The sequence below is a fragment of the Lucilia sericata genome, unplaced genomic scaffold, assembly GCF_015586225.1.
Source record: "Lucilia sericata isolate MDLA Ls3-8-SP2 unplaced genomic scaffold, ASM1558622v1 Contig000603F_arrow, whole genome shotgun sequence".
Taxonomy (NCBI): domain Eukaryota; kingdom Metazoa; phylum Arthropoda; class Insecta; order Diptera; family Calliphoridae; genus Lucilia; species Lucilia sericata.
Window position 1 is genome coordinate 237,038 of NW_023994610.1, and position 20,952 is coordinate 257,989.

General features: G+C 32.2%; 2 protein-coding genes across 4 annotated transcripts in view; one reads left to right on the forward strand and one right to left on the reverse strand.

Annotated features, from left to right (window-relative positions):
* On the forward strand, positions 1-11,342 carry LOC119606567 (xanthine dehydrogenase). The gene is made up of 4 exons (XM_037960122.1): positions 1-321; positions 7,020-10,778; positions 10,843-11,010; positions 11,181-11,342. The coding sequence occupies exons 1-4, from the start codon at positions 235-237 to the stop codon at positions 11,229-11,231; spliced, it is 4,065 nt and encodes a 1,354-aa protein (XP_037816050.1). The 5' UTR covers positions 1-234; the 3' UTR covers positions 11,232-11,342.
* Positions 11,285-20,952, reverse strand: part of LOC119606568 (cystinosin homolog) — a 25,222-nt gene continuing 15,554 nt past the window's right edge. Inside the window, exons 5-9 of one of the 3 annotated variants that reach the window (XM_037960124.1) lie at positions 19,322-19,682; positions 19,080-19,250; positions 18,618-18,735; positions 18,450-18,552; positions 11,285-11,477 (exon numbers count right to left, since the gene is read on the reverse strand). In XM_037960124.1, the coding sequence (XP_037816052.1) occupies positions 11,360-11,477; positions 18,450-18,552; positions 18,618-18,735; positions 19,080-19,250; positions 19,322-19,682 (871 nt within the window). In that variant the 3' untranslated portion in view covers positions 11,285-11,359. Of the gene's footprint in view, positions 11,478-11,649; positions 11,861-12,038; positions 12,366-18,449; positions 18,553-18,617; positions 18,736-19,079; positions 19,251-19,321; positions 19,683-20,952 lie in introns of those variants that run through there. The other 2 variants (XM_037960123.1, XM_037960126.1) reach the window with 2 other exon arrangements.

Here is a 20,952-nt window from a genome sequence, read left to right on the forward strand (position 1 = left end):
CTCAGTTCTCCAGTTTGCAACGTGTGATCAGTGTGTCAAGACGTAGTGTGTTTAATAATAATTCCAAGATTTGTATTTCGTTTATAAACGAATATTTGATTTAAAAATTTGTATTGAAAATAAGAAAATACAAAGACAGACAACAACATTGTAAATATAGTTAAATTGAACAAAATTGATAATAGATCGTGTGTGCATTTAAAGTGAAACAAAAAAAATAAAAAATAAAGAAAAATGTCGAATATGACGCAAGAACATAATGGAATCCTAGATTTAAAAACAACATTTTCTACTTTGATATTTTTTGTTAATGGAAAAAAGGTATGTAATTCATAAAAAACCCCGAATTAAAATTAAGAAATTCAAAATTTTGTTTAAAAGTTGTATTAGCAATTATTTGTATGCAAAAAAATTTCATATAGAAGAAGATACTTGTTGATTATTTATAAAATGAATTCTCTGATATTTAAGTTTGTACACGCATTGTTATTGTCTGTCATACATATGTATGAAAACGTTTGTCTCCACTTCCCAACACGAGAATGGGTATCCACTATAAACACTGATACCTTGTTTAACGATACAAAAAAAAAATAAAATTGCATTTCAAATTTAACGACTTTTGAAATTTTTGATTATAAACCAGCAAATACTTACATTGAAATATTTGCTTAAACAATAACATTTTAAGTCATTATCACGGAGATGACATTGGAGGCAAGTACTTACCACGCTCGCTTACAAGTAGGGAGTTAGGTAAATACTTACTACGATCGCCTGCAACTAAGAAGTTAAGTAAGCACTTTTGTTTTTGAGAAAAAAATTGCCAATGAGGACGTCAATGAGCACGTCTACTGCGTCTACTATTAGTTTTGACTAAAAATTATTTATTTTTTCATTTTAAAAGAAAATTTCAAAGCTTTAAGTTAGTACTTACGTACATATGTACACAAGTATATCGAGGGACTATATTCAATAGTCGCTATCTGTCATTTTTATGAAAATGAGATTTTGATGGCAAAATATTCAGCAAACTATCGCGCATCAGTGATATAAATTTCAAAGAAAAAAAATATTTTTTGGCAATTTTATAGCATTTTTTAAATTTCTCTATCTTAAAAAAAGAAAAATTCTGAATGCAAAACTCTCTATCTTATCCAAAAATTGCTTCAAACTCGATCCCTTTGGATAATTTTCTGTTGCAAAACAAGTCTTCTTAATAATTTGGACATGCTGAACACAAATCCGTCAAAATATTTAAAATCGGTCTAATAGTTTTTGAGATATCGCTCATTATGATACTAATTAAATCAATTTTATTGTCGTGTTTAACCATATAACATTGATTTTGGACCAAAACATTATAATCTGTTGCTTTTTCAACAATTTGGTTTCTTTTCCTCCATTAAATTGTATAAAGTATAATATTTATTGATTTTAATTCAAATAAAAATTTTATGTTTCCATGAAAAACTCTCTATCTGTTGGTTGAATGAACATTTTCGTAGAAAAATAAGCTCTATCTGATATAAATTTGTGAATAATTTTGTAAATAATGCAAAAATTAAAATTCTTTTTATATAATGGTTTAGAATATGGTCGTAAAAATATATTGTAAAAGAAAAAATTGAAAAATCTTCACGAACTAGCGAAATAAACAGTTTTTTTGCTCTCCTGAAAACTTGTATTATTTTAGATAGAGATAGATAGAGTAAGTACAATGCATTTTTGCTGGGATATTTATTTAACAAACCGTACAAACAGTCTAATGTGTTGCTTTCAATAATAGTCACTATTTTGTAGTTGTTGTTTTTGCTTTTGTCTATCATTCAGGTCCAGATTGTAAAAGATGTAACGTGTTTTGGTTACCTTATCACTTGTTGTTTGCATTTTAAGAAAATGAATTTTAATTAAAAGAAACCTATTAGAATAATTTGGAATATGGAAATTATTTTTGAGACACAGAGATTTTTTCAAAGTATTAGTTCAAATTTAAATAAAAGATTGTACAAATATAGGTTTTGTTAAAATAAACATTTATCAGATTTCGAAGAAACTTGGAATGAAAAGAGAAGAGTAGTTAAATATTTGCCAATACATGTAAGTTGTAAACAAAGTGTTGCAAAAACACCATATAATATTAGTAACATACATATGTACATATAATTTGGACAAATTTCAACACTATTCTTAATTCTTAACTAAATAGTTAGTAATAATTTATTTTCTTATCCTTTTATAAACATGTTTAAGATTATAACAAAAAACGTTGAGAAATAGAGCTTTACTACTTACTATCTGTTTGTATTATCTTTTTCTGTGTGTCTTTAGAAACATTTAAAGAATACTTTTAATTAAAATAAAAAAATAACAATAAATGTACACATATTAAAAGTAGTAGCTAACTAATGTCTGTTCCATATATTCAGTTAAATGATAATCTAACATTTGTTGAATAATCTACTCACAGATAATTATTAAGTGAACATAATACATACAAATATTGATAATACTCGTCATTGTGCTACAGAATTGTACTAAAAATATTTAAAGTTTTTTATTGTTATTTACTATCTGGTATATATTTTAATTTAAATATAACGTAGATTTGTCTAAAAAGGAATATATGTTAGAAATTGGCTTTGAACTGAGACACAGACTAACAAAATTTCATATAGTCGAGATTGATTTACCTTTTGTTCAGGTTAATTTCCACGGGTCTAATATATTTCAAAAATGCATTTATGATACGAATGATACAAAATTCTTAAGTCTAGTCTAGTCTTTAGTCTAGTCTATAGTCTAGTCTATAGTCTAGTCTATAGTCTAGTCTATAGTCTAGTCTATAGTCTAGTCTATAGTCTAGTCTATAGTCTAGTCTATAGTCTAGTCTATAGTCTAGTCTATAGTCTAGTCTATAGTCTAGTCTATAGTCTAGTCTATAGTCTAGTCTATAGTCTAGTCTATAGTCTAGTCTATAGTCTAGTCTATAGTCTAGTCTATAGTCTAGTCTATAGTCTAGTCTATAGTCTAGTCTATAGTCTAGTCTATAGTCTAGTCTATAGTATAGTCTATAGTCTAGTCTATAGTCTAGTCTATAGTCTAGTCTATAGTCTAGCCTATAGTCTAGTCTATAGTCTAGTCTATAGTCTAGTCTATAGTCTAGTCTATAGTCTAGTCTATAGTCTAGTCTATAGTCTAGTCTATAGTCTAGTCTATAATCTAGTCTATAGTCTAGAATATAGTCTAGTCTATAGTCTAGTTTATAGTCTAGTCTATAGTCTAGTCTATAGTCTAGTCTATAGTCTAGTCTATAGTCTAGTCTATAGTCTAGTCTATATTCTAGTCTATAGTCTAGTCTATAGTCTAGTCTGTGGTCTAGTCTATAGTCTAGTCTATAGTCTAGTCTATGGTCTAGTCTATAGTATAGTCTATAGTATAGTCTATGGTCTAGTCTATAGTCTAGTCTATAGTCTGGTCTATAGTCTAGTCCATAGTCTACTCTATAGTCTAGTCTATAGTCTAGTCTATAGTCTACTCTATAGTCTAGTCTATAGTCTATTCTATAGTCTAGTCTATAGTCTACTCTATAGTCTAGTCTATAGTCTACTCTATAGTCTAGTCTATAATCTACTCTATAGTCTAGTCTATAGTCTAGTCTATAGTCTAGTCTATAGTCTATTCTATAGTCTAGTCTATAGTCTAGTCTATAGTCTATTCTATAGTCTAGTCTATAGTCTAGTCTATAGTCTAGTCTATAGTCTAGTCTATAGTCTGGTCTATAGTCTAGTCTATAGTCTAGTCTACAGTCTAGTCTAGTCTATAGTCTAGTCTATAGTCTAGTCTATAGTCTAGTCTATAGTCTAGTCTATAGTCTTGTCTATAGTCTAGTCGATAGTCTAGTCGATAGTCTAGTCGATAGTCTAGTCTATAGTCTAGTCTATAGTCTAGCCTATAGTCTAGTCTATAGTCTAGCCTATAGTCTAGCCTATAGTCTAGTCTATAGTCTAGTCTATAGTCTAGTCTATAGTCTAGTCTATAGTCTAGTCTATAGTCTAGTCTATAGTCTAGTCTATAGTCTAGTCTATAGTCTAGTCTATAGTCTAGTCTATAGTCTAGTCTATAGTCTAGTCTAGTCTATAGTCTAGTCTAAAGTCTAGTCTATAGTCTAGTCTATAGGCAGTCTATAGTCTAGTCTATAGGCAGTCTATAGTCTAGTCTATAGTCTAGTCTATAGTCTAGTCTATGGTGTAGTCTATAGTCTAGTCTATAGTCTAGTCTATAGTCTAGTCTATAGGCAGTCTATAGTCTAGTCTATAGGCAGTCTATAGTCTAGTCTATAGTCTAGTCTATAGTCTAGTCTATAGTCTAGTCTATGGTGTAGTCTATAGTCTAGTCTATAGTCTAGTCTATAGTCTAGTCTATAGTCTAGTCTATAGTCTAGTCTATAGTCTAGTCTATAGTCTAGTCTACAGTCTAGTCTATAGTCTAGTCTATAGTCTAGTCTATAGTCTAGTCTATAGTCTAGTCTATAGTCTAGTATATAGTCTAGTCTATAGTCTAGTCTATAGTCTAGTCTATAGTCTAGGCTATAGTCTAGTCTAGTCTAGTCTACAGTCTAGTCTATAGTCTAGTCTATAGTCTAGTCTATAGTCTAGCCTATACTCTAGTCTATAGTCTAGTCTATAGTCTAGTCTATAGTCTAGTCAATAGTCTAGTCTATAGTCTAGTCTATAGTCTAGCCTATAGTCTAGTCTAGTCTATAGTCTAGTCTATAGTCTAGTCTATAGTCTAGTCTAGTCTATAGTCTAGTCTAGTCTATAGTCTAGGCTATAGTCTAGTCTAGTCTATAGTCTAGTCTAGTCTATAGTCTAGTCTATAGTCTAGCCTATAGTCTAGTCTATAGTCTAGTCTATAGTCTAGTCTATGGTGTAGTCTATAGTCTAGTCTATAGTCTATAGTCTAGTCTATAGTCTAGTCTATAGTCTAGTCTATAGTCTAGTCTATAGTCTAGTCTATAGTCTAGTCTATAGTCGAGCCTATAGTTTTCTTAGTTAAAAGTCCCCACTATAGTCTAGTCTGTAATTCTATAGTCTAGACTTAAGTCAGTTTAATAGTCTATAGCTATAACATCGTTTAAGATCAAACTAATGCCTCAACTTTAGACAAGACTCGTAGCTAGTTATTTTTTAGTATTACACATAAAAAGTTTCTTCGATGGAAATCTAACAGCATTTTGTTGGTTGGTTTTAAAAAGTACAATTTTGTCACGTAAGTACCCTCGATCTACACTCATTATCAGTATTATCTTAAGAGCTTATGACTTTAAACAGAAGTGAGAAAAAATGTTGCTGAAAAATTTCAAAATTGAAAATAATGTTTTTAATTAATTAGAAAACATTTCTATTAAAAACTTTGATATTTCTATTAAAAACTTTGATATTTTGAGTTATAACCGTTTTATGGCAAATGAGCTTTTTATAACCATTATTACTTTATTAGACTAATAAACTATTTGCTAAAATTATATTTCTTTAACGAATACTTATCTAAATTTAAATTCAATTCAAGTGTGACGAAAAATATTAAATGCATTGAGACCGGACAGACGAATTGTCAGTTGAATGGTTCAGTTCTGCAATAAAATGTTTGAAATGTACTATTTATTTTAAAAATGTTGTTTATCATTTGCATTAAATTATTATAAACAAAATTAGCTACCGATGAGGTTAAGATACTGTTATCAATAATTATCATATGAATTAAAGTCAAACAAAACGAGGGTTGTGTAAAAAGTTTATTAATCTCATCAAGATAATTCATTAAATCACATGGATCTAGTTTCTAATCAAAATTATGCACTTCAGACATTCGAGACTTTTCGGAAAATTTTTTTGCTATTCATTAAATTCACACTTTATTTCACTTGGCAATTATTTCAAAATATATATTTGATTGATTTGTAAGAAATAAAATTGTTTTTATTAAATATAAATACTTGTCTTATCAATATTGTTGTTTTTTCTTAGTTCAATATTTGCTTTATAGATTAAAAAAACAATAACAATTATATACTGTAGTACATTTTTGTGTAACCTTTATTGCAAAAAAAAAAAAAAAAGAAAATATTTTGAAAAATATCATTCATATAAAAATCTTATCGCTGACGGCTTTCAGACCCCCCTGTGACGTACTGTCAGCGAAATTATAACAATCGTGCAATAAATTTTTATAATGCAGCACAAAAATAAATAAGAAATCGAAAACTGTTATAAATAGTTTATATACAAAATGCTATCTTTATTTAAAAGTTTTTTTAACCCTTGAAGTTGTAGTTTTTCCAATAAACATTGGTTAAACTTATATTAGTGGGGGATTTAGAAAATTTCAGATATTTCCATTACTAAACTGTCTTGCTATTAGACTTTACACCTCACTTTTTAGAGTTAGAGAATTAAAAACAAAGCACAAACTGTTTAAATAAGGAAATAAATATGTATATATATATATATATATATATATATATATATATACATATGTATTTAAATTGATACAGTAAATTTAATTACGCCAAAAGTTTAATGATCTTGACTTTAGGCGACGTTTAAATTAGCTTGTAGTTTAGAAATATTATTCAAGTTATAATTTTAATAAAATTTTTCAATGTTATATTCTATAGATTAGTCTGTAGTCCCGACTATAGATAAGTCTACAATCTCGATTATAGTCTAGTCTATAGTCTCAACTATAGTTGACTGTAGTTTTATCTATCGACTGTAGTTTAGTCTCTCTACACTTAATAATAGCACAGTCTATAGTCTAGTTTATAGTCAAGTCTATAGTCTAGTCTATAGTATAATCTATAGTGTAGCCTATAGTCTAGTCTATAGTATATTCTAAAGTGTTTAGTCTAAAGTCTAGTCTGTAGTCCAGTCTATAATCTATTCGTCTATAGTCTTGACTATATTTTAGTCCATAATTATGGCTTAGCTAAATCTCTAATATTACTTATTTTCCAGGTAATTGATGCCAATCCCGATCCAGAATGTACCCTACTCACATATTTACGTGAAAAACTCCGATTATGTGGCACGAAATTGGGTTGTGGCGAGGGTGGATGTGGAGCCTGTACTGTAATGATTTCACGCATTGACACACTAACGAATCAAATTAAACATATAGCGGTGAACGCTTGTCTAACACCAGTGTGTGCCATGCATGGTTGTGCTGTAACCACTGTTGAAGGTATTGGTAGTACACGCACCAGACTACATCCAGTACAAGAACGTCTTGCCAAAGCCCATGGTAGTCAGTGCGGTTTTTGCACTCCCGGCATTGTTATGTCTATGTATGCCCTATTAAGAAATTCACCTCAGCCATCCATGAAAGATTTGGAAGTTGCCTTTCAAGGCAATTTATGTCGCTGTACTGGTTATAGGCCCATTTTAGAGGGTTATAAAACATTTACCAAAGAATTTGGTTGTCCTATGGGTGAGAAATGTTGTAAAATGAACGGCAATGCTTGTGGCAATGGCGTGGAAAATGGTGTCTTGGTCGATGATAAACTATTTGAGAAAAGTGAATTTGTGCCTTTTGATCCTACACAAGAACCCATATTTCCCCCAGAACTACAGCTAAACAAAGAATGGGATTCTCAGACATTGGTTTATAAAAGCGAACGTGTTACTTGGTATCGACCTGGTAATTTAGAAGATTTACTTAAGATAAAGGCACAATATCCAGAAGCTAAGTTGGTCGTGGGCAATACGGAAATAGGAGTGGAGGTTAAATTTAAACATTTTCTCTATCCCGTCCTGGTAAATCCTACAAAGGTGAAAGAAATGATAGATGTCCAGGAATCAGAGGAGAATATATATTTTGGCGCTTCCGTTAGTTTAATGGATATAGACAAAATTTTAAGAGAGAGAATTGAGAAGTTACCCGAACATCAAACCAGATTCTTCCAATGTGCAGTCAATATGTTGCATTATTTTGCGGGTAAACAAATTCGAAATGTGGCCTCGTTGGGTGGAAATATTATGACCGGTAGTCCCATATCCGACATGAATCCTGTACTAATGGCCGGTGCTGTTAAATTGAAAGTGGCCAAATACGTTGAGGGTCAAATTAAGTACAGAGAGGTATGTATGTCATCGGGTTTCTTTACGGGCTATCGTAAAAATGTTATCGAACCCACAGAAGTTTTGGTGGGTCTATATTTCCCTAAGACTTTGCAACATCAATATGTGGTGGCCTTTAAACAGGCCAAACGTAGAGATGATGATATAGCCATAGTAAATGCAGCCATTAATGTGTTTATAGATCCCAAGACTATAACTGTAGAAAAGGTTTATATGGCTTTTGGAGGTATGGCGCCAACTACCGTCTTGGCTACACGTTCTGCCGAAATAATGGTTAAACAACAGTGGAATAAGGTCCTAATGGAACGTATAGTAGAAAGTTTGTGTGCAGAGTTACCATTAGCGCCCTCTGCTCCTGGTGGCATGATTGCTTACCGACGCTCTCTGGTGGTGAGCTTATTCTTTAAATCCTATCTTACCATAACACAAAAACTTATTAAGGATGGTATTTTACCTGAAGATTCTTTGCCCCAAGAAGAATTAAGTGGTGCTGAGGTATTCCATACTCCTGCCTTGAAAAGTGCTCAACTGTTTGAAAAAGTCTCTAACAAACAATCGGAATGTGATCCTATTGGTAGACCTAAGATACATGCTTCCGCCTTAAAACAGGCCACCGGCGAAGCCATCTATTGCGATGATATACCACGCATGGAAAATGAGTTGTATTTAGCATTGGTATTGAGTACAAAAGCTCATGCTAAAATCCTGAGTATTGATGCTTCAGAAGCTTTAGCCATGCCTGGTGTTCATGCCTTCTTCTCCAGCAAAGATCTAACGCATCATGAAAATGAAGTTGGTCCGGTATTTCATGATGAAGAGGTTTTCGCCTCAGATAGAGTATACTGCCAAGGACAAGTTGTGGGCGCTATAGCGGCTGATAATCAAACTATAGCTCAAAGAGCAGCCCGTAAGGTGAAAATCGAATATGAGGATATCAAACCAGTGATTATAACTATTGAACAAGCCATTGAACATCAATCCTATTTCCCAGACTATCCTCGTTTTACGGAAAAAGGTGATGTAGAGAAAGCTTTCCGAGAAGCTGATCATGTCTATGAGGGTTCCTGTCGCATGGGTGGTCAGGAGCATTTCTATTTAGAGACTCATGCATCTTTGGCGGTGCCCCGTGATTCGGATGAAATTGAATTATTCTGCTCCACACAACATCCATCGGAGGTGCAAAAACTAGTGGCTCATGTCTTATCCACTTCAGCACATCGTATTGTTTGCCGTGCCAAACGTTTGGGCGGTGGTTTTGGTGGCAAAGAATCACGAGCTATTGCCGTAGCCCTGCCGGTGGCTTTGGCCTGTCACCGTTTGCGTAGACCCATACGTTGTATGCTGGATCGTGATGAAGACATGATGATCACCGGTACTCGTCATCCCTTCTTGTTTAAATACAAGATTGCCTTTACCTCAGAGGGTCGTTTAACCGGTTGTTATATTGAATGCTACAATAATGCCGGCTGGTCGATGGATCTTTCTTTCTCGGTATTGGAAAGAGCCATGTATCATTTTGAGAATTGCTATAAAATACCCAACATTAAAGTGGGCGGTTGGGTGTGTAAAACAAACTTACCGTCAAATACCGCTTTTAGGGGTTTTGGTGGTCCTCAGGGCATGTTTGCGGGAGAGCATATAATACGTGATGTTGCACGCATTTTAAACAAGGATTATTTGGAAATTATGAAATTGAATTTCTACAAAGAAGGCGACATAACGCACTATCAACAAAAGTTGGACAATTTTCCCATTGAGAAATGTTTCTACGATTGTCTGCAGCAATCGAAGTATTACCAGAAAAAACAAGAGATTGAAGAATTCAATCGTAATCATCGTTGGCGCAAGCGTGGCATTTCATTAGTGCCCACCAAGTATGGCATAGCTTTTGGTGTTTCGCATCTTAATCAAGCTGGTGCTTTGATTAATATCTATGCCGATGGTTCGGTACTGCTTTCGCATGGCGGCGTGGAAATCGGCCAGGGTTTGCACACCAAAATGCTGCAATGTTGTGCTCGTGCTTTACAAATACCCATTGAATACATACACATTTCCGAGACAGCCACCGATAAAGTGCCAAATACTTCCCCCACAGCAGCCAGTTCGGGTTCCGATCTAAACGGCATGGCAGTTTTGGATGCTTGTGAAAAGTTAAATAAACGTTTGGCGCCTATTAAAGAAGCCAATCCTAATGGCACTTGGACTGAATGGATTAGTAAGGCCTATTTTGACCGTATTAGCTTATCGGCTACTGGTTTCTATAGAATGCCCGATATTGGCTATGATCCAGTTAATAATCCCAATGCTTTAATGTACAACTACTTTACTAATGGTGTGGGAGCTTCGGTTGTAGAAATCGATTGTCTTACCGGAGATCATCAGGTTATTAGCACCGATATTGTTATGGATATTGGTTCAAGTTTAAATCCAGCCATAGATATTGGTCAAATCGAAGGTGCTTTTATGCAAGGTTATGGCCTCTTTACTTTAGAAGAAATGGTTTACTCACCCCAAGGTGTTGTCTATTCACGTGGTCCCGGCATGTACAAATTGCCCGGTTTTGCTGATATACCAGGAGAATTTAATGTTACGATTTTAACGGGGGCAGCTAATCCTCGAGCAGTTTATTCTTCCAAGGTAAGAGTGAAATTTTTTTTATTTATAGTTTTTTTTTTTTTTTAAGTGGTAATACTTTTTCTAGGCTGTTGGTGAACCTCCCTTGTTTATAGGCTGTTCTGTTTTCTTTGCTATTAAAGAAGCCATAACAGCGGCCCGGATATCGAATGGCTTGAGCGCGGAATTTAGACTGGAGTCACCAGCAACTTCCGCACGTATACGTATGGCTTGTCAGGATGAGTTCACGAATTTGGTAAGGAAACTTCAGACTTATTTACTATATCTATAATCTAGTCTATAGTCTCGTATATAGTCTAGTCTATAATTTGGTCTATTCTGGACTAAGTTGGAAGATTCAAATAAGTTTCTTTAGATTACATTCTTTAGTTTTGAAATTTTTAAATTTTTTATATTATATTTCAGATTGAGCAACCTGCTGCTGGTAGTTATGTGCCATGGAATGTTGTACCTTAAAATTAATTAATTATTAGGAAAAATATTTCCCTAGAAATAAGTTACCAGTGAAATTAAATGAATTATTTAGTATATATTTAATATGAAATAAATAGAATATTTTAAATATAATACAGATGAAATGTTAATTAAATATCTAATACTGAATCTCTATTAAGAGAATTGCGTTCCAGATCAGCACGATTTTGAACATTTGCCACATTGGCATTGTCGTCTCCAGGCAAAGATTCATATGGTTGAGTGTTGCTGTAACGGTAATAAAAAGTATTAACGAATTTTCATGCCTTAAAGTAGGCTGTATAATTTGTATTAAATTGTATTTCAAAAAATAAACACTGAGCGAAATTGTTTATAGTTAACAACTATCTACTTTACCTTTGTAATTTTTTTTTAATTTTCAAAAAGATAAACAAAATAATTTTTTGACAAAATTAACTACATTTATTTATAAAATTTTATCGTAAAATATTTGAGCATGCGATACTTGTTGATGACTTTTGCCATCATTAGTCGTTGAATTGTGTTTAACATTGTTTGGGGTTTGGCTAATGGTACAGGTACAAACACGTTTTTTAAACAATTTACTAAATTTAGGGCAATGACAGGGAAATGAGGGACGTCTTCTATTGCTAAAGTAAGTCAAATTGAGTATAATTAATATTAAAAAAAAACTTATGAAGAAAACAAAGCCTGTGCAAAAAACGGTGTTTGAACTCTAAATTATACATTTAAAGCCAATTTTCCTTTTTTACCTACTAAAAGCCAAAAGTGCAGGTGTTACAAATAAAACACACACATAATACATTTACTAATTTTTGCTTTATGTGGTATAAGTAGTAAAAAATAATATAATATAGAAAAACATTTAATAAAATAATTTACAATTTAACTAAAAATTACAGAATACATACATATACTTATTATAGTATAAATATAAAAATTACAATTTATAACTTAAATAACACAATTTTTTACAAACAAAAATTTACAACAAATTTTTAGCTAAATTCGCTATAAAACTAAACTTGTTCTTTTTTATCATTAACACTAAGAGAAACAGTAGAAGGTACAGAAGAAGGTGTTACTACAGATTCCACGGTTTCATTGGATTTTGAAAAATCACTATTAGCATGCCTAAAATATTTAAGTTTTTTTTTGTTATGAAGTCAACATTTTTTAAAGATACTATAGGAAGTGTTAGGAATGTTAGAAAAGTTATGAAATGAAATGGTTAAAAGTTTTCAGAAAAATAAAATACTATGTATAATCCTTAAGTAAATGTTCTAAAATGATAATATGTATGTTGTAGGAGTTTTTGGAGTGAAAATGTTAAACACAAAACGAAAATTTCTTTAACTGTATAAATATGTTAGTCTACAGTCTAGTCTATAATCTAGTCTATAATCTAGTCTATAGTCTAGTCTATAGTCTAGTCTATAGTCTAGTCTATATTCTAGTCTATAGGCTAGTCTATAGTCTAGTCTATAGTCTAGTCTTTGGTCTAGTCTATAGTCTAGTCAATAGTCTAGTCTATAGTCTAGTCTATAGTCTAGTCTATAGTCTAGTCTATATTCTATTCTATATTCTAGTCTATAGTCTAGTCTATATTCTAGTCTATAGTCTAGTCTATAGTCTAGTCTATAGTCTAGTCTATAGTCTAGTTTATAGTCTAGTCTATAGTCTAGTCTATAGTCTAGTCTATAGTCTAGTCTATAGTCTAGTCTATAGTCTAGTCTATAGTCTAGTCTATAGTCTAGTCTATAGTCTAGTCTATAGTGTAGTCTATAGTCTAGTCTATAGTCTAGTCTATAGTGTAGTCTATAGTCTAGTCTATAGACTAGTCTATAGTCTAGTCTATAGTCTAGTCTATACACTAGTCTATAGTCTAGTCTATAGACTAGTCTATAGTCTAATCTATAGTCTAGTTTATAGTCTAGTCATAGTCTAGTCTATAGTCTAGTCTATAGTCTAGTCTACAGTCTGGTCTATAGTCTAGTCTATAGTCTAGTCTATAGTCTAGTCTATAGTCTAGTCTATAGTCTAGTCTATAGTCTAGTCTATAGTCTAGTCTATAGTCTAGTCTATAGTCTAGTCTATAGACTAGTCTATAGTCTAGTCTACAGTCTAGTCTGTAATCTAGTCTATAGTATAGTCTATAGTCTAGTCTATAGTCTAGTCTATAGTCTAGTCTATAGTCTAGTCTATAGTCTAGTCTATAGTCTAGTCTATAGTCTAGTCTATAGTCTAGTCTATAGTCTAGTCTATAGTCTAGTCTATAGTCTAGTCTATAGTCTAGTCTATAGTCTAGTCTATAGTCTAGTCTAGTCTAGTCATAGTCTAGTCTATAGTCTAGTCATAGTCTAGTCTATAGTCTAGTCTATAGTCTAGTCTATAGTCTAGTCTATAGTCTAGTCTATAGTCTAGTCTATAGTCTAGTCTATAGTCTAGTCTATAGTCTAGTCTATAGTCTAGTCTATAGTCTAGTCTATAGTCTAGTCTATAGTCTAGTCTATAGTCTAGTCTATAGTCTAGTCTATAGTCTAGTCTATAGTCTAGTCTATAGTCTAGTCTATAGTCTAGTCTATAGTCTAGTCTATAGTCTAGTCTATAGTCTAGTCTATAGTCTAGTCTATAGTCTAGTCTATAGTCTAGTCTATAGTCTAGTCTGGTCTATAGTCTAGTCTGGTCTATAGTCTAGTCTGGTCTATAGTCTAGTCTGGTCTATAGTCTAGTCTGGTCTATAGTCTAGTCTGGTCTATAGTCTAGTCTGGTCTATAGTCTAGTCTGGTCTATAGTCTAGTCTGGTCTATAGTCTAGTCTGGTCTATAGTCTAGTCTGGTCTATAGTCTAGTCTGGTCTATAGTCTAGTCTGGTCTATAGTCTAGTCTGGTCTATAGTCTAGTCTGGTCTATAGTCTAGTCTGGTCTATAGTCTAGTCTGGTCTATAGTCTAGTCTGGTCTATAGTCTAGTCTGGTCTATAGTCTAGTCTGGTCTATAGTCTAGTCTGGTCTATAGTCTAGTCTGGTCTATAGTCTAGTCTGGTCTATAGTCTAGTCTGGTCTATAGTCTAGTCTATAGTCTAGTCTAGTCTAGTCTAGTCTATAGTCTAGTCTATAGTCTAGTCTATAGTCTAGTCTATAGTCTAGTCTATAGTCTAGTCTATAGTCTAGTCTATAGTCTAGTCTATAGTCTAGTCTATAGTCTAGTCTATAGTCTAGTCTAGTCTAGTCTAGTCTATAGTCTAGTCTATAGTCTAGTCTATAGTCTAGTCTATAGTCTAGTCTATAGTCTAGTCTATAGTCTAGTCTATAGTCTAGTCTATAGTCTAGTCTATAGTCTAGTCTATAGTCTAGTCTATAGTCTAGTCTATAGTCTAGTCTATAGTCTAGTCTATAGTCTAGTCTATAGTCTAGTCTATAGACTAGTCTATAGTCTAGTCTATAGTCTAGTCTAGAGTCTAGCCTATAGTCTAGTCTATAGTCTAGCCTATATCTAGTCTATAGTCTAGCCTATAGTCTAGTCTATAGTCTAGCCTATAGTCTAGTCTATAGTATAGTCTATAGTCTAGTCTATAGTCTAGTCTATAGTCTAGTCTATAGTCTAGTCTATAGTCTAGTCTATAGTCTAGTCTATAGTCTAGTCTATAGTCTAGTCTATAGTCTAGTCTATAGTCTAGTCTATAGTCTAGTCTATAGTCTAGTCTACTAAGAGAAACAGTAGAAGGTACAGAAGAAGGTGTTACTACAGATTCCACGGTTTCATTGGATTTTGAAAAATCACCTAAAATATTTAAGTTTTTTTTTGTTATGAAGTCAACATTTTTTAAAGATACTATAGGAAGTGTTAGGAATGTTAGAAAAGTTATGAAATGAAATGGTTAAAAGTTTTCAGAAAAATAAAATACTATGTATAATCCTTAAGTAAATGTTCTAAAATGATAATATGTATGTTGTAGGAGTTTTTGGAGTGAAAATGTTAAACACAAAACGAAAATTTCTTTAACTGTATAAATATGTTAGTCTACAGTCTAGTCTATAATCTAGTCTATAATCTAGTCTATAGTCTAGTCTATAGTCTAGTCTATATTCTAGTCTATAGGCTAGTCTATAGTCTAGTCTATAGTCTAGTCTTTGGTCTAGTCTATAGTCTAGTCAATAGTCTAGTCTATAGTCTAGTCTATAGTCTAGTCTATAGTCTAGTCTATATTCTATTCTATATTCTAGTCTATAGTCTAGTCTATATTCTAGTCTATAGTCTAGTCTATAGTCTAGTCTATAGTCTAGTCTATAGTCTAGTTATAGTCTAGTCTATAGTCTAGTCTATAGTCTAGTCTATAGTCTAGTCTATAGTCTAGTCTATAGTCTAGTCTATAGTCTAGTCTATAGTCTAGTCTATAGTCTAGTCTATAGTCTAGTCTATAGTCTAGTCTATAGTCTAGTCTATAGTCTAGTCTATAGTCTAGTCTATAGTCTAGTCTGGTCTATAGTCTAGTCTGGTCTATAGTCTAGTCTGGTCTATAGTCTAGTCTGGTCTATAGTCTAGTCTGGTCTATAGTCTAGTCTGGTCTATAGTCTAGTCTGGTCTATAGTCTAGTCTGGTCTATAGTCTAGTCTGGTCTATAGTCTAGTCTGGTCTATAGTCTAGTCTGGTCTATAGTCTAGTCTGGTCTATAGTCTAGTCTGGTCTATAGTCTAGTCTGGTCTATAGTCTAGTCTGGTCTATAGTCTAGTCTGGTCTATAGTCTAGTCTATAGTATAGTCTATAGTCTAGTCTATAGTCTAGTCTATAGTCTAGTCTATAGTCTAGTCTATAGTCTAGTCTATAGTCTAGTCTATAGTCTAGTCTATAGTCTAGTCTATAGTCTAGTCTATAGTCTAGTCTATAGTCTAGTCTATAGTCTAGTCTATAGTCTAGTCTATAGTCTAGTCTATAGTCTAGTCTATAGTCTAGTCTATAGTCTAGTCTATAGTCTAGTCTATAGTCTAGTCTATAGTCTAGTCTATAGTCTAGTCTATAGTCTAGTCTATAGTCTAGTCTATAGTCTAGTCTATAGTCTAGTCTATAGTCTAGTCTATAGTCTAGTCTATAGTCTAGTCTATAGTCTAGCCTATAGTCTAGTCTATAGTCTAGCCTATAGTCTAGTCTATAGTCTAGCCTATAGTCTAGTCTATAGTCTAGCCTATAGTCTAGTCTATAGTCTAGTCTATAGTCTAGTCTATAGTCTAGTCTATAGTCTAGTCTATAGTCTAGTCTATAGTCTAGTCTATAGTCTAGTCTATAGTCTAGTCTATAGTCTAGTCTATAGTCTAGTCTATAGTCTAGTCTATAGTCTAGTCTATAGTCTAGTCTATAGTCTAGTCTATAGTCTAGTCTATAGTCTAGTCTATAGTCTAGTCTATAGTCTAGTCTATAGTCTAGTCTATAGTCTAGTCTATAGTCTAGTCTATAGTCTAGTCTATAGTCTAGTCTATAGTCTAGTCTATAGTCTAGTCTATAGTCTAGTCTATAGTCTAGTCTATAGTCTAGTCTATAGTCTAGTCTATAGTCTAGTCTATAGTCTAGTCTATAGTCTAGTCTATAGTCTAGTCTATAGTCTAGTCTATAGTCTAGTCTATAGTCTAGTCTATAGTCTAGTCTATAGTCTAGTCTATAGTCTAGTCTATAGTCTAGTCTATAGTCTAGTCTATAGTCTAGTCTATAGTCTAGTCTATAGTCTAGTCTATAGTCTAGTCTATAGTCTAGTCTATAGTCTAGTCTATAGTCTAGTCTATAGTCTAGTCTATAGTCTAGTCTATAGTCTAGTCTATAGTCTAGTCTATAGTCAAGTCTATAGTCTAGTCTATAGTCTAGTCTATAGTCTAGTCTATAGTCTAGTCTAGTCTATAGTCTAGTCTATAGTCTAGTCTATAGTCTAGTCTATAGTCTAGTCCATAGTCTAGTCTATAGTCTAGTCTATAGTCTAGTCTATAGTCTAGTCTATAGTCTAGTCTATAGTCTAGTCAATAGTCTAGTCTATAGTCTAGTCTATAGTCTAGTCATAGTCTAGTCTATAGACTAGTCTATAGTCTAGTCTATAGTCTAGTCTAGAGTCTAGCCTATAGTCTAGTCTATAGTCTAGCCTATATCTAGTCTATAGTCTAGCCTATAGTCTAGTCTATAGTCTAGCCTATAGTCTAGTCTATAGTCTAGTCTATAGTCTAGTCTATAGTCTAGTCTATAGTCTAGTCTATAGTCTAGTCTATAGTCTAGTCTATAGTCTAGTCTATAGTCTAGTCTATAGTCTAGTCTATAGTCTAGTCTATAGTCTAGTCTATAGTCTAGTCTATAGTCTAGTCTATAGTCTAGTCTATAGTCTAGTCTATAGTCTAGTCTATAGTCTAGTCTATAGTCTAGTCTATAGTCTAGTCTATAGTCTAGTCTATAGTCTAGTCTATAGTCTAGTCTATAGTCTAGTCTATAGTCTAGTCTATAGTCTAGTCTATAGTCTAGTCTATAGTCTAGTCTATAGTCTAGTCTATAGTCTAGTCTATAGTCTAGTCTATAGTCTAGTCTATAGTCTAGTCTATAGTCTAGTCAGTCTAGTATAGTCTAGTCTATAGTCTAGTCTATAGTCTAGTCTATAGTCTAGTCTATAGTCTAGTCTATAGTCTAGTCTATAGTCTAGTCTAGTCTAGTCTAGTCTATAGTCTATAGTCTAGTCTATAGTCTAGTCTATAGTCTAGTCTATAGTCTAGTCTATAGTCTAGTCTATAGTCTAGTCTATAGTCTAGTCTATAGTCTAGTCTATAGAGTAGTCTATAGTCTAGTCTATAGTCTAGTCTATAGTATAGTCTATTGCCTAGTCTATGATCTGGACATTGGTCAAGTCAATAGTTTATATAATATTCGGGTTTATGCTTGGATTATACTATACAAACAGAATATTATGTGAAGAGGTTAAAGAAAGTTAGAAAGTTTGTCTTTTGAATTAATTATGTATCTTAAATGTTTATATGTATGTATGTTTTATGTAACTGTGTGCATGTTCTTAATATATTTCTATTTTTGCTGCCAATTTATAAGTACCACAATTGCAATTAAAATCGCTAAATGAAATATAAAGAAAATATGATTTTTATTTTAAATGTTATTTATGTATTTATGCCACCAAAAAACCCATAGTAAAGTAGATTACCAAATATTTTAAAATAAATATAAAAGAAATTTTAAAAACATACCTGTAAAACACATAATGCTGTAACATAAAGAATATATCAAATAATACCGAAAATAGACCCAGACCAAATTTGGTGGGATCACCGAATATTGATACCCAATCATCTGGAAGACATAAAAAATTTATATATTAATCCATTATTAATTAATAAAAAATGCTATTAATTTACCATAATTATAAGCGTTAAGTATCATTTGCAGCATACTTAAGGTGCCTCCAGTAAAATCTAATAAAATATTACCAATACTCCAGCCAATGGTACTTTTACGACGATAATTCATTAAAGCCTTTAAATAATAAAAAAAATGAAAATAGTAACCGTTTAATGTTTCAAACTAAATGATTATTTTGTAAATTATTCTTATTCCCATAACATTTTTCCCTTTACTACAATTTAAACTTTTGTGTTTGTTTACAAATTAACGTAGTCACTGTCATCCAAACTAATATTTCAATATATATGGCAACCTTAAACTTTTTCAAGCTTCCCTCAAACGTAAATACAAAAAAATTTCCCTCAACTTGGCATTACTTTTTTAATGTTAATTTAACCTGATGTATGGCGGTAATTTTAAATCTTTACTATACTTATTTTAAATTTAGAAACAAATTCCTCTTTCTTTATACATACCTGTGGTACATATTTTATAATTGTTATAGTTAATTTCACATAACTACAATAGTATAAAAAGTCCAACCAATGTATAACATTACCAGCCGCTAAACCACAACATATAATTACAAATAAAATAAATAATGATAGAAGGGCAGTAGCTGTTTTCGAAATACTTTGTTCTCCACGCTTACGAAAAAAGAAAATTAAAGAAAAACATTATTTATTAATTAATTTAAAATGAAAAACTAAACACTTACTTCATAAGCATAACATTGATAAATAGTTATAATGGTAGCAAACATGGCATGTAAAGAGAATACCACATCATTCAACATAACCGGGTTGAGGCCACGAGGATAACGATTGGTATATTCGGCTTGTATTTCTGGTATCCAATAAAGGCCACAATTGAATATTGAATACAGAGTAAAACCCAATAAATTTAAGAAAACAAAATCAAAATTTAAGCCCACCACTGATTTGCGACGATAATTGACCCATATTTGCGGATAAAATGACACAGACCAAGCCACAAAATATATCCAGCCGAAGATCAATGAAGTATAAATAATGGCTTCGGAATTGGCCACTGTAATGCGTAGAAATACATCTTTAACGCTGAAATTATAGTGATTTAAAGAATATTAAATATAAATTTGTTTATTTTTTTCGAACTAGAAAGCCAATACATATGTATGTAGTTTATAGTTTTTAATTTTTTTTTCATTCTTTCATTTAAATTAACAGTTAAAAGAATTATCAACTTTCCGTTACAATTAGTTTTTGCGTCATCTGGTATTCTTATTTTCATATAACAAACTTGGCAGCACTATTCTACTTTTTGTTTACATTTCTTCCACAAATGATTTCTGTGATATTTTGTGTTTAAATTTCATTACTTTTTAAAGTAAATATGTAAATTATACATCATAAAACATATTAAGTATAAATTAAATTTAGTTATAGTGTTTGTTTAAAAAAGTTTTAAGTGAATTTTGTTATTTGCAAAAATGACATTGACTGGTATTACTTGTGCATCAAACACTTTTTTCTGGAAGATGTAACAGGAAACTGTTGAATTTATAAGTACCTACATATGGCTTTTTAATAGATTTTTAACAAAAATAGAATTTGTTATCTACATTATAGTTCTAACTTAAGTGTGGACTAGTCTAAAATCTCGAGTATAGTCTAGGTGATGTTTTGACTGTTGTCTAGTCTACAATCGGAACTATAGCCTAGTCTATACTCTGGGCTATAACTTAGTCTTTATGTTGGACCTTATAACCTAGTCTATTGTCTAAAGCCTGATCGATAGTTTTGTCTAATGTGTGGACTATAGTCTAATATATATTCTTGTCTAAAGTCGAATATATCCTGTTCTATAGTCTAGTCTAAAGGCTGAACTATATTTTAGTCTATAGTCCGGAACATAACCGAGTCTATAGTCTGTACTACAGCTCAGTCTATAGTTTTACTACAGCCGAGTCTGTAGTCTGGACTATAGCCGATTCTATAGTCTGGAATATAGCCGAGTCTATAGTCAGGACTATAGCCGAGTCTATAGTCAGGACTATAGCCCAGTCTATAGCCTGGACTATAGTTGAGTCTATAGTCTGGACTATAGTTGAGTCTATAGTTTGGACTATAGCCTATTCTATAGTCTGGACTATAGCCTCTTCTATAGTCTGGACTATAGCCTCTTCTATAGTCTGGACTATAGCCTCTTCTATAGTCTGGACTATAGCCAAGTCAGTCTATGGTCTCGAATATAACCTAGTCTATAGTCTGGACTATATGGACTATAAGGCTATAGTATAATCTAGACTATTTTACAGTCTAGTAGATATTTTAGCTTATAGTCTAGTCTATAATCTACATTATAGCT